Here is a 13898-nt window from a genome sequence, read left to right as displayed (position 1 = left end):
CCCCGGGAATTGTTCCCTATGTGACTCGCCAGATAAAGGTCAAGTTACCATCTCCATCTTCGTCCTTTGACTTTTATCTCCTTGGTTCCTCTCTGATAACGAGCCTCTAGCTGAACAGATGGTATTAGAATAACACCCAATATTATGATTTCTATTCTGGGTGAGAGTATGCGATTTGACTGGAGGAAAGGGACATTCCACCCTGTCAGAAAAAAAGGGAGAAAAAACACAGATTGTGTTATCTGTGCATTTTACCTTTGTGGTGTATGTTTTGATCTCCCCAGCTGGCTTCTGATTTGCTTTTCCCATTATCTTTTATTTTTCTCTGTATCACAAGGAATTGCACAAAACACAACTCTCTCATTAGCATCTTTATTAGAAAATTTCCACGACATATTCATAATGGACCTTCGTTTAGACAACATCCTTCTGTCTGCCACCTCCTTGATGGACCAGCGTGTGGGCTTTGTTACAGTCAGGGGAAGGGCTGAGTGAACTGCTGAGGTGTGAGCAGCTGCAGCTGTGAGGAGACGAGTGGACTGGAGAGGTGTGAAGAGGGGGCCCTGTGGTTGGAGACTGGGGGCCGGGCAGAGTCAAATCTATTGAAGAACAGCTTTAGGTTATTTTCCCGGCGTTAGGGAAATTGTGAATTCCCTTTTTACTTCTTGATTAAGAGAGACACAGTCAGTTGAGTCCTTCTTCAGGATTTTACTTGCCAGTACAGAGCAGTTTACAGCAAGGCAACTTCCTCTCACTGAAGAAAATAGTAGAGCCCGTAACATAGTTAGTTTCCACCCTAGGAGGTCCCTGTTTGCAGAGCTCACAAGAAAATACCTTCTGCACAGATCACACGCCATCACAAAGGAAAACGCTACATTCAGGTGCCTTGTTCTGAACAGAAGGGAGAGGGACGTTGTTCCACTCCAGCTTCCTGTAGCTGTCTGTCACCTCCTGATTTTTCATTCTAAGTCCCTCTGTACTCTGCAGCTCCTCCTTGTCCCCTGAGAAAGACCCTATTCTCCTCATGTAGAAGGACCTTCAGCTCAGGGGTCACTCAGGGCTTATTGTTAAAAAAACACCACACTCTCAGTTGACACCGTGTTTCCACTGCACCACGGTCTACGGTGTACATGTATATAGGTCATTGACATTGGCCTATAGGAACTCCAGAGTTTTATTATTGGGGAGGCTGGCATTCATTAACAGCATCATGCAGTGTGCAATTAAGATCAGCGTTTATAGCACATTTCTAAAGTCTAACAAATGCTACTGATTGTGCCCCCGAGAGCCACTGCACAGCCATGCTTAGGCTTTCCAGGGATGTGTGCTTTGGAAATTAATTATTAAATTATACTAATTCATGGTGAGGTATTAGTTTGCAGAAATGAGGCTGATGACATTTGCAAGTCACAAGATAATAATGTAAAACTCATTTTAAATGTTTATTGTTCACAATATAAAACAAAATGTTTAAACAAAAGTTTGAAAGGTGGATAAATTGGCAAAAATCAAGAAAAATGTCTGGCCCACTGTCAAATAAACAGCAAAACAGATAATGCAAAGGATGTTAAACAGCATAGAAACATTTACAGTGATGGTTGTGTCTGTGTGTCTAAATTGGGTATTTAGTGCCTTCTCTAACTTTACTAACTACTTTGGTTGTAATATTTTATTTGAAAGACAGAAAGAAAATATGTTAATGTACCCTTACCAGAATGCTTTAGGCCAAAAATTTAATCTGTAATGGGGGTTATATACTTGGTTTAATTTCCTTAGAAAAGCAAATAAAAGAAAACAAGCTAGAATTCTAAGGAACATGCAGCTTTATTTCAACAAAGTTCCAATATGGTCCTCAAAAATGTATTTTAATGACAAATTGTCCAGTATATTTTAAGATAGTGACCTTACATGACACACCAAAGTAGAAAAATGAAGCAATAATGCAAACTCACCCCCCTTAACACATCTTTTATACCGAGCAGAAGATGTATCTCTTGAAGAAGATAGTATTGAAATTTGACTCTTTTCCATTCAGAGCTATATCGTCACTTGTATCTGTGGTTGAGCTTTCTCTTTTTTCTTATTCCCAAGTTCTTTCAGTTCCAAAAACCTTGTCATGTGTTCCAGTCGAATAGAGCCTCGGTGTATCCACTCCTTTTGTTGATTAGCCTAAAAGGAGCATTAAAGGTTCATGTTAAAATAAGGCAAGCAAAAATGCTAAAAAATTATTATTATTATTATAAACATATTAAATTTGATGATACTGACCTGGAAAACAACCTGTATCAAGCTAGAGTCCACAACCTGCACCTCACACTTCTGCAGCACTCCGTTTAGTTCCGCATTAAACGTTTGTCCAGGTTTGTACTGGGTTAAATGTGGGTAAGGCCAGTCTTTCAAGTACTGTTTGAGAAAATCTCTGTGAGGACCATCAGGTACATCCTCCAAGTTGTCTTCCACTGTTGAAGAAAACAAAGTGTCTGACTGTCTGTCACTTATCTTACAATTTTTTTGAATAACTTTTTACTGTTTGCAATGTAGGGAAAATACAATTGGAACTTTGTCTTTATGTGGTTTGCCATTTTCGCTAGATGGTGGAACAAATGCTGTGAACTGAATTTAAAAAATTCACATTGACAGATGGCTTCAGGTGTGGATAAAGACACTTACATGGTCTGCACACAAGGTGAAGTGAAGGTAAACCAACATATACTGGCGTGTGGTCATCCACGAAGACCAGGAACCTGGAAAATTAAAATGTTTTACAAAGTAAGCTTCACTACACTACCTGGATTTCCCATTGATGGTTCATCAGCCACTACATTCAAACCCACCGTAATCGGTTCTTTCTGCTGGGGAGCTCGGCCAAGATCCCTGGAGAGAATTTGAATTTGTTTTCTTGACACCGGACGACCACACGAGCACCAACATACAGCTGCTCTAGCTTTGGTGTGTGGTCAAAGGCGATGTGGTGTCCAGAAACTAGGCTCCGGCCCTTTTCTTCAAAATTTACTTTGTATTTCAACCGTCCATCTTCTGCACATGAAAAGAACATGAATAGTGATTACTACTGTTACATACAACATATAAAAACACATTAGTCATTTATATACAAAACTATATTTATCAAGTATTTTATTACCCTTTGTAAGCAACTCAGTTATTTTTCCCCGTTGCCACTTCATGTGCTTCTTTCGTGCCAGCACCATCATGTCCACTTTGACCTCTTCCTCAGGCAAGTTGGGACGGACATTTGTGGTTTCACGGGAGGTATGAGCAAAAGCTGATGATATTATTACAGGGGTCGTTTCTGTCAAAGTTGAGAGGACCTCGAAATGTTAAAGAATATATAGTATAGCACAGTGTGAACAACTGTATGGTGTTGTTTGAAGCTTTACCGAGCCTGGGGACGGTGTTAGTTTTGCTTGTTGCTGGTGGAGGGGAAGGGGCAGTCACTGAACTTTCTGTGGCTGCCTTGGCAGCTTTCTGATTCATGGCCGAGGTGAAAAAGTCCGAATCGCTAGAATGACCTTGTGGCTCCCACTGCATATCGGAATCCGAGCTGCTCAGCGACTCGTCCTCGCTGTAGAACTGCTGAGGCGTCGGTGGTCGCAGGGCACTGATCTTATATTCAGGCAGTCTGGTCAAAACTACAACTGCGTATTTGGTTATACCGTGAGAGTAACAACACAATGTGTCCAGTGTGGGCTTTTTGTCAAGACTTTCATCCACCGAGTAAACCGACTCATAAGGCGCTTCGGCCATGTTTTCTACAAAGCAAAACAAAAATACACGAACATTAATAAAACAGTGACGCATAACAAAAAAATACACGAACATTAATAAAACAGTGACACAGAACACACCCCCATGTGGCGCGTGGGTTGTTTTTGATTGCTGACTTGCTACTGAAGTTCTCTTAAGATAGCGTGTTTGTAAGGTTTCTTAAAGCTAACTGGCTAGTGCTAACGTCTTTAGGCCAGTTGAACTCACTCCATCATGTGAATGTAGCAAAACGAGCTTGTTACTACAACAAACCGATAGTGCAGCTTACCTGTTTTGATCATCCTGACAAACGCCAGGTCACACCACACTAAAAGGAATTATTATTTTATACTGGGATTTAAGTTAGGAAGTAGCAAAAGCTAACCATCAAGCTAGCGCTACGGCCCTTAAGTTACGCTAATTAGCTTTAACTAACAAGATATAACTAACAAGCAAATTAAGGACAAAAATCATTAATATGCGCAGCGCGATATTATAAGGTCAATTAAATTATGCCGTGCTTTGCTTTACAAGAAAAGCATATCCGCCTCCATTTTAGACTTGTTTTTTCTTCGTCTGCTTCCTGACGTTTCACAGGCGAACTACCGCCACCTAGTGGACAGCGGCCTCCTAGTGGTTTGACTGTAAATGACCACAACGCATATCTCCGATAGGCTCCAACACAAGCTAAATGTTTGTTTTATAAAACAATACAACCGCTAGACTAGCAGCGTAGAATCTATCTGGTGTTGTGTCTGTATATTAAAAATAATGTATTCTTTACATTCAATTACACCTCATGGACAATATATAGTGTTAACACAAATTTCATTGGAATTGAAATCACACAGATTAATGTAACCTGATGCGTATTTTGTGAAGTCCAGCCAGGAGAATAGTCATCATTAAAATGAGTTCTTTATTGCATGTCACCCTCTTCACATCCAATTAAAACTGCAGTGAAACACATGGAGCACGCATGATGTAAAGTCCCCGGAGTGCTGCGGAATCCTCTCACCGGCCGACCCCCCAAACCCAGCTCTCAGGTGATCTGCTCCTCCTGGTAGGTGGAGGTGGAGATGGAGCCGTAGGGATCCACCACCGTCTGGGCGCATCGCACTATTGTCACCAGCAGAAAGAAACACAGCAGGAAGAGGAAGAAGAGTGCGAAGCCCAGGTCCACGTCCACTTCAAACTGCGCAGGTGGGTGAGACGCCGGGTCCATGTGGCCGTGCGGTAACGCTCAACCTGTCGCTCGGGTCGCTCTCCGCTCCAGCTCACTGCCGCCGGCAGACGCGAGGTCCTGAGATGAAGCTGTTGAGTTGGTGCTGGTGATATGAATCAGACAGACTGAGATCGTTTGAGTCGGGAATCTGAGTGGATGCAATGTGTCATTCTTCAGAAGAAGCAGGTTTTGCTAATAGCTCTGCATGTTTAAAGCGTCACTAGGATCGATGGCGGTCGCATCTCTAATGAGAAACCGCAAAGTCACTCACCATCCTACACGTTTTGCCATCAGTGACCCAGCTGTTGGTGCAGCTGAGTCCTTCCTGCGCCCGTCCGGCCGTCCATCTCGGTCCCCTTTGAGGTACTTGAGTTACCAGGCACCAAAAAAGATCCCTACTGTCCCTCTCCTCTCGAGATCATCACGGGAAAAATGAGCACCTCAAATGCCCCCCCCCCCCCCCCCCCCCCACACACACATATACATACTCATGAATACACATGCAAGACACACTTGCACCTTGCGACCTCCCCCTGGCGTGTAAAGCCTTTATTAATAGTTAAGCAGGAATTGAATAACAGCCTACACAGTTCACAAGTGAATCAAACACCCCACAGTATTGTGCGCCTGTCACGAAGATCTTCATCGCTGTCAGCAATTAGACTTCACAACACCACAACGCAGGCACCTCAGGCGCCACCGAGCTTATTCATTACACAGGGCTGAAAAGGCAGCGGGGGAATGAGGGCAAACACAATCTGAACAGGAAGGCATAGATTTAAGGAGACGGCGTGAGACGGCACTCGGGTGGAGGAGCGCGGAAAGGAGAGGCCGCGCGTCGGAGGAGGAGGAGGAGAAACAGGAGCCGCGCGGCAAATTACAGCGCGGAGCGAGACGCCAGCGCGGGATGGAAAACGACCCCGCTGCTTTAACATGGAGATTGCTACAGTGAGGCTGGCAGTGGCGAGCGCGGCGCCCGAGGCCGCGGCGGTAAAACGATCCCGCTCGGTTTGCAATTAGCGAGAAGGCCCTTGTAGGCTGCAGCGAGGAGGAGGAGGACGGGATGAGGAGGAAACGGAAAACTGCCTCCTGCGCTCGCATGCACCACGCATTCTCTTACAGGAAACGCCGCGGCAGTAACACAGGCGCTGGCAGCGCTGTGCAGCCGCTCTGTGTCCGCGCTGCACCGGGCCATCTGATATTGTAACAGTGCCACCGTGCCCTCGGCCTGCTCTGCACCAGCACAACCACTGACTGACGGCTTGAGCGCCTGCCAGACCTCATGTACAGCGTTTCCAGCTATGCTGCATGAATCTAATGGATTCTCACTGCACTGTGTGGTCGTGGACAGGTGGGTGGAATAAAGTGAAGCGGATGCAGACGTTCATGGGGCTCAGTTCGGAGGAGAACAAGGCCGAAATAATTGGGCAGCAACTTTTAGCAGTTAAACCTGTTTCTTCTGATGAAAGAGGCAAAAAGCTTTTAATTTTTCAGTGCAGCGTCGTCATAGATCCCAACTAAAGGTACAGACGTATAAGACGGTGACTGTTTCTAGTAATATTGATGTAATAAAATAATTATAAGCTTGTAATCATTCAGGATTTCCTAATTAAATTTTTTTCCTTCTGGTTTCATTCAGTCCTTCGCTGTCGATATATCTGAAACAACATTTTCATATTTAGGTCGGACTCAAACTAAAAGGAGAAACAGGAAAACATGCTCGTTATCCACAATCATCTTTATCTCCATCAATATCATTAGGCTTTTACATCTCAGCAGAATGAGAACGCTGTTATTGTGCTGAAGCAGAGCTGCAGGTGATTGGTCGTTGAGCTGAGGCACAGAGCAGAGTCACAGGCCCTGAGTGTTAGAGTCTTAAGGAATATCATTAATTATCAATATTTACAATTGAAATGCTAAAGGCACTTGTGAATGAAATGGTCAAACAAAATGTAAACTATACTTTGGTATTGAATTTCTTTAAATTGTTTTTGTTACACTAAACTAAACTAAACAGCATATCCTGGGTAGATCAGAATAAATAAAACACCCGACCTAAAGTCGAAACTAAGTGGATTCAATTTAAGTCTAGCAAAGCAGCCCGAGATCGTTTACTAGATACATTTGATCTAGAGTAGAAACCATAAAGTGCATTTTTAGATGGCTGGGAAAAAACAACACTGACAGGAAAACTACTTCTAGCCCATAATAACTCAAACAGTTACCGACTGCTTAATTTAAAAGGAAACATAAAAACACAGAAAAGTAAAATCAAACGACCACGACCATTAAAGAGTGACGTGCGTCCTGCTCCACGTGGAGCAAAGAGCACTTGGAGACAAGTTCTGGCAAATCTTACATTTTTTGTGGCAGCTTTCTGAAAAAAAAAGTGTCACTGATCCTCAATCGTTTTCTCAAACGACGTTGTGGGAAAAATAGAATAAAGCAAACACCAACTCAAAGTCATGGGCAAGATTCAAACTAACAACGGCAGCTGTGCAGATTATTAAGAAATGATGTCTCACAATGTCTTTGACCTCAGAGTCGTTTTAGGGCAGTAATACTCGTTAGAGCATTAATAGACGATGCCTGTCCTCAACACAGCACCAAAAAAACTAAGAGCAGGCAGCGTCTGCAACTTGGTCAACAGCACAAAGTCTTGGCAAAAAAAAGCAAAGGACGCTGCAGGAGGGAGAAAAGAGGAGGAGGTCACTCTGCTGCTCCGGTTCTAAGCAGATCATCAGAGTCTTCCGCTGTTTAGCATAATCCACAGGGGTGTGTGTGTGTGTGTGTGTGTATCTGTCTGTGTGTGTATCTGTCTGTGTGTGTGAGTGTGTGTGTGTGTGAGAGTGAGTGTCTGTATATCTGTCTGTGTATCTGTGTATCTGTGTGTGTGTGTATCCGTCTGTGTGTCTGTGTGTGTGTGTATCCGTCTGTGTGTCTGTGTGTGTGGGGGCCGCCTGCTGCCACTTTCAACACGCCGCGCTCCCGATCTTTGGTTGGACTTGCGGCCTCGCTCGAGGGCCCGTCCTCTTCACCGCGGCCCCGTCTCCGCCCGGCTCACTCGCTCTTCCGGTGCCTCCCGTTGAGGGATGCGTGGCCGTTCTGCACGTGGCCGTTCTTGGACTTCTCCCTCCGCTCCTCGTCCTCATCCTCCGACTCGGTCTCCTCTTTGTCGCTCCGCTCATCCTCAACGATGTCCTGTCAGGTTCAGAGGGCAGGAGTTTAAGGCGACGCCACAGGCCAACATTCAAACAGTGAAAGTGAGGGAGGAGAGTTTTTACATTTCCTGGGAGGAATTTGATGACCATGCGCAGAATAAGCGCAGCCCAGAAGATGTGCAGGACCTGCAGGACCAACAGCAGCCCGTTGAAGAAGTAGAAGCCGAAGAAGGCCGGGTACAGGGTCAGGGGGTACACCCATGTGGTATGTATGATCCTGGACAAGACAAAAGCAGAACAGAGAGTCCAGTCAGAGCCACCTACAGGCGCCATCAAAAGCCCATTGAGAGCAGCCAGGAGGCGAAACAATGCTTTAGTTGTGTTTGCAGCGAGATGCTGTAAAAGTTTTAACTGTACGACATTTCTCCAAACTAACAAAGCTGCAGATCCTGCTACTGTAACAGCAGGATGTGACTCCCAGTGTGCTACAATGACTCAAAGAGCATGTATGGGTTTCATGAAAATCAAAAAAAGATGGGGAACTCTTTATTCTCTTTGGTGAAATGCTAACTTTCCTACTGGAGCTAAAGCTCAAAATAAACCTTTTGTATTTCAAACGTGTGACAACTTGATCTCGTTTTTTACCAGAAGGGAAGGATGACGAGGCGGGTGACGATGAAGACTGCTGCAAACACGGTGAAGATGAAGTTGCAGGTTCTCCTCCAGCCGGCGTAGTTGAACATTTTAGCAGACTGAAAGAAAAGAGAGGGCGTAAACCTGGCTTCTGTTCCCCTCTAGAGGGCAGACAGCGGACGGTCAGCTGTGCTGTGGAGCAGCTCGGGTTTCCTGTGTCCTTCACGCAGCCGTACCTCCATCAGATAGTCGGAGGCATCGTGGACCAACATGATCAGCGTCCCTGCCCGGATGTAGTTGACCAGCCAGGAGAAGCCGATGAGCGCTATGGTGGCCACGTGGTGAACGATCTGCTCTTTGAAATCCTGGGGAGTTGAGACACGGAGACAGAAGCTGATGATGAGGAAACCACAGCCGTTTGGTCACTTATTGATGAAGCAGTAAAAATTGGTCACTGATGGAAAAGAAATCATGTGTCTGATTTGTACTGGGTTCACAAATGATTAACAATCTGCACAATCGGTCCGGCGCCGTCCACACTTTAACTCACGGAGCGGCCTCCAAAGTGGACCTGACGCCGGGCCGCAGATGGAGGCGGCACCGAGTCGCTCACCTTACGTTTGACGTCCGACGCGACGCTGAGGAGCAGCGAGACGTAGAAGCCCAACTCAGTCATGTAGTACCAGTACTGCGAAGGCAACAGTGGCTGGAAGAGAAGAGCTACTGGGTCAGTGGACCGCACAGGACAAACAGGGAGAGACCAGATGCTGCAGGGCCGAGTACCATTTTGGGGAAACCGTCCCACATCTGCTTCATATCATAGAACCACGGTTTCTGGAAAGAGATTCAGTCTAAGTCAGTAACGCTGTAACAAGTGCTTTCAGGCACAAACAAGAACCAGGAACACGGTGTTTGCACGGACATGTGCCGAACGAGCGGCTCGAGTCGAACAGAAGAAACAAAGGCTGTCGGTAAACAAACAACACGAGTGGAGTTTACGGTCACATGCTGCCAAACACCCAGACGCCCGGACCCCGGCAGAGTACTCACGTCGACGAGGACTGCAAGGCCAGCAAAGAAAGCAAGAAGGTAAAAGGTAAATCTCCAGCTGTAAGAGAACGTACAGGGTGTTGATCATGTGTCACACGGAGCACAAACTGCACCCCGATCGCACAGTAATAAGGAGGGGGGGGGGGGGGTGCTCCGCTACCTGGCTTCACTGAACTTCTTGAGCTTGCTGGGCCGGTCCTGGTTCCTGCGCCTCCGGAACCACCGCTGGACCTGTCGCACGGAACATCCCGTCTGCTTGCTCAGACTCTCCAGGGAGCCCTAGGCACAGATGGAGAACAGGTAGACGCGAGTCAGCGTCGTCTTTAGGGTTTAGACTCACACCGTGTTCTTGTTACAGGATTATTACCTGTGTGGGATGCTTTGATGTGCTGCAGAAAAAGGACTCGAGGGCGGGATTTGGAGCCGCACGCACGCGCCGCCCGTCGCTCACCCCTAGCAGAGAGGCCAGTGGACTGGCGACGGTCCTGGAAGCGGGAAACGGCACGGGATGAGCTGCAAGGAATGGGAACTAGCCAGGCAGAAAGGCGGCGGTCTTACCGTTCAAAGACCTGTCGGACCACCAGGAAGCAGAGAGCGATGGGGAGGACGGCCCACAGATCCTGGGTTTGAGGAAAGACTTTGCCATCGTGGGCGTTCAGATCGGACCAGCCGTGGCCTGGAGGGAACCAGATCCAGTCGGCCCATATCAGCTCACCCAGCTGGGACAACATGCTGGATTTGCAACAAAGCAAAAAAAAAAAAAGAAAACACGATTTAAGGGTTTCCTGTATCTGAAACAGAGATATTTGAGAGATACGCAGTGAAAAGATGGCTTTGTCTGTCGGGTGATCCTGACTCGTTCAACTGCGACGATCCCCTTCGAGGAAGGAGAGACGACAGAGAGGCCTAAGACGAGCATTGATCAATATCGCTGGACATCAGGCACTTCCTGTTCCACACGAAGGAGAAGAAGAAGAACGAAGGGAGGGTCTTGTTAAGGAAATAACGCAGGTGCAGTCCAGAGCGTTGCACAAAACTAGACTTTGGGAAATATTAACTATTTCTGCAGCTGAACGACACCTTTACTGACTCTGGGTTTAAACATTTGACCCTTTCAGGAAGCGAATTCAGTTACTGTAATAAAATCTTATAACATCTGAATTTGGAAAAGGAAATTACACAATTAACTCTGATAAGATCTTGAGCAAAGACGACTCGTGATGTTCGTTAGAAGCCACTGAGTGTTAGTCATTTCCCACTGTGATTGTTGGGAAACAGCAGTTCGCTCTGTCAGACCTGTGAAAAATGTGAAGAAGAACGGACTGAAACGCAACAAATGAGTCAACGCGCCAAACGGAGTCACCTCAGACGAACCCGCGGCTCCGCTTTAACAGCCGGTCTAATCACTCAAATGTGAGTCCAGTCACTATTACTGCTGCACCTTTGTACCTGGAGCCGAACCACAAATGGGAAAAGAACAACCAGGTGTGCGCTGCTGTGAAAACACAACCAGATCGTCCAACCACAAATCACGGAGTCAGTTTAAACAGACAAACTGGCCCAGTCTTGATCTCAGACTCGCAGTGAGTCGGGATTTAGGTGAAATCTGTTTTTTTCCTGCCCAACAAAAGGAAAGTGGAAACCAGCGTTGGGGGTTTAAAAGTCCCTGAGGTGCAGGATGACATCAGCACCGGCATTGTTGAGGAAAAAAGGGCTTTTACTGCTCCTGCTGGTGTTTGGTTTCTTGGGAGTTTACTGGAGGAGGAGATCAACAGACAGAGTTTCAAATAGAACACATTACTTCAAATAAAATGGGCCGATTTACCAAACACTAAAAACGTGTTGTTATATTGTGTGTTGACACCTGATGGTTTTTTGTTTTGCTTTTCAACTTTGCGCATCACAGCTCCTCCTGCATCCTGCACGTACGGAGAAACCTGAAGCCGAACCTGGGTTCGGGTCGAACCGGAGCGCGGAGTTCGAGCAGGTACCGCGTTCAGGAACGGCACGAACCTCGAGCCGGTGCCGGGTTCGTGCGGCGCGCTGAACGCCGGGCTTCCTGCAAACTTTCCGCACTCCTGCGTCCGTTGCGGGCGCCTACGCCGTTTGCGTAGAGCCGAGCAGGGAGTGGCGCGTGGCGCAAGCGGGGAGTCTCCCGGACGTAGCGGAGCAGAAGCAGCCTCGCAAGTCCCACCAACACGGAACCAAGTCTCCCTAAAAAGTCACTGAACGGGGCTGGAGATGCTGCGGGGTTCGAACCCCGCAAGGAAAAGTAACAGACACTTTCCGGCGACATCCCCAGCTTCGGTTACGTTCGAAAAGTTAATGGTGGATAAATTGCACCGTGAGCGCTGATAAATGTCGGTTTATCTCTGGGAAATGACTCGTGCGTCGCCCCCTGAGTTGCGGTTGCGTGTTTGCGCACAGCGTGACCTTTGCTTATCGCGGTGTTCCTAAACAAACATCCCTGATCGGGGCCTGCTCGCTAGGCTAAACCTGCGCGACGCCTCGGTGGGCGAGAGCGCCCCTCTTTATCCCCGCGGGGGGCTGGCGCTCCCACTCCGCCCAAAAATAGACGCCCGAGGCGCGTGCGTGTGCGTGTACGCGCCCCGGGGGGTCGACGCTGGGACCCGAGCCTTTTCCAACTCGCTGACCCCGGGACCGCGCATCGCGTAACGGTAACGGCGCGCTCCCTCACCTCTCTCCGCCGTGCGCAGCCAGGTGGTGTCTCGAAACGCGTGTCCGCTGCTCGTGCGCTCTTCCTGCGGTGCCGCCGGGGACCTCACGAGCCGCTCGCCATTAAAACGCACCGCCGCCTGTTGATCGCTGCTCCTCGCGCCTCGGGCTCAGGCACAGCTGTCTGGGGGAGGACGCCGCGTCGCGCTTTCTCCCCGCCGCCCTCCCATGTGGTCGCGAGCTCAGGTCGGGTTCGAGGCAGAACTATTATTTTCCACGGGCTCGATCAAAGGACGGGCCTCAGCTTGCAGCCGCTGTGCCGGGTGACTGCTTCATTTGGTGGATACAGAGGATCCCGGAGCGTGTCAGGAGCGGACCGGGGCGGGGAGCGGCTATTTAACGTGACGTAAGCCTCCGCTGGGTATGGGGGCTAGTTAGTGCCACGAGCGCCTCGGTTGAAGCACGCACGTGACATTTTATCCACGTCCATTATACACAGATGTCTCTGAAGCCATTATTGCTGTCCTCCAACGGGCTTTTTGGCACTGATGAGCTCTAGGTTCGGTCTTGCGGGCTGCAAACGCACGGGATCTGCTTTCAGCGCTTCGCTGAGAGTGGGTGGATGCAAAAGTGTGCCGTCGTCAGGTCCCGGAAGAGAAGTGCGTTGTTCCGCTTCTGCTAAATCACCGGCGGCAACAGAGGGAAGGAGGCAGAAGTGAGCAAACGGATTCACGCGTTGACTTCACCCTCAGTCGCACGTGTAGCGTGAAAGGGTTGAAATGGATCATACTCATCAGGAGGATGTGCAGGAGCTGAAGGATTGTGTGTCACCTACTAGAAATGTGTGGTTATGTCCAGTTTAGCAGTTCAAATACATCTGCAAGATGAGAGCACCAAAGAATCCTCAGACCGTCCACTGCCATGACTCACCAGCGTTTGACTCTGCATGCTTTGACTCTGGACGCACATTTCTTAACTGCATTGCACATTAAACTATGCTTTACTATAATTGCACCGGCTGAACTGATTCGCCTAAAGCTCCACGTTCAACTGGTGGTTTTCTTACGACCGTCGTGTGTCTGTGGCAGTGAACGCCCCTCGTACGTGGACGCATGCCAGAGGCGTGTGTGGACTCATCAGCCCGAACCCAAAACCCTGTGGGAGACGCTGCACGGCCCAGCTGTGGTTACACACCTCAGCCTCTTCCATCCTCCACATACTTGAAGCTGCATATTTCTGCACTCGCAGCCATTAGACCGCCTTGTTTTGGAAGCGTGAGCATCGCTGACCCCACATAGCAATTCCACACACGGCCTTGTAAATCAGACAGTGAACTAAGAGTATTTCATTCACTGTGTTTTATTAGTGGTTCATGGTGTAAAAAGCAG

The 13898-nt window shown here is 47.9% G+C and overlaps 2 protein-coding genes across 2 annotated transcripts; both read right to left on the bottom strand.

The window, feature by feature from the left end:
- Nucleotides 1–1429: 1429 nt before the first annotated feature.
- LOC114865982 (histone-lysine N-methyltransferase SETDB1-B-like) lies at nt 1430–4361 on the bottom strand. The gene is made up of 7 exons (XM_029167553.3): nt 4055–4361; nt 3399–3770; nt 3143–3310; nt 2835–3036; nt 2671–2744; nt 2269–2459; nt 1430–2169 (listed from the first exon to the last, which is right to left on the bottom strand). Exons 1-7 carry the CDS (start codon nt 4065–4067, stop codon nt 2038–2040), a joined length of 1152 nt encoding a protein of 383 aa, XP_029023386.1. The 5' UTR covers nt 4068–4361; the 3' UTR covers nt 1430–2037.
- Nucleotides 4362–6710: 2349 nt separating this feature from the next.
- cers2a (ceramide synthase 2a) lies at nt 6711–13573 on the bottom strand. Its single transcript, XM_029168078.3, has 11 exons — nt 12533–13573; nt 10393–10566; nt 10202–10319; nt 9995–10113; nt 9835–9892; nt 9568–9618; nt 9398–9490; nt 9021–9149; nt 8797–8903; nt 8275–8428; nt 6711–8191 (listed from the first exon to the last, which is right to left on the bottom strand). The coding sequence occupies exons 2-11, from the start codon at nt 10563–10565 to the stop codon at nt 8051–8053; spliced, it is 1143 nt and encodes a 380-aa protein (XP_029023911.1). The 5' UTR covers nt 10566; nt 12533–13573; the 3' UTR covers nt 6711–8050.
- Between the last annotated feature and the right edge of the window lie 325 nt (nt 13574–13898).

The sequence above is a fragment of the Betta splendens genome, chromosome 11 (assembly GCF_900634795.4).
Source record: "Betta splendens chromosome 11, fBetSpl5.4, whole genome shotgun sequence".
Taxonomy (NCBI): Eukaryota; Metazoa; Chordata; class Actinopteri; order Anabantiformes; family Osphronemidae; genus Betta; species Betta splendens.
Note: the sequence above shows the minus strand (reverse complement) of the source record. Positions and strands in the feature narration are given on the sequence as shown.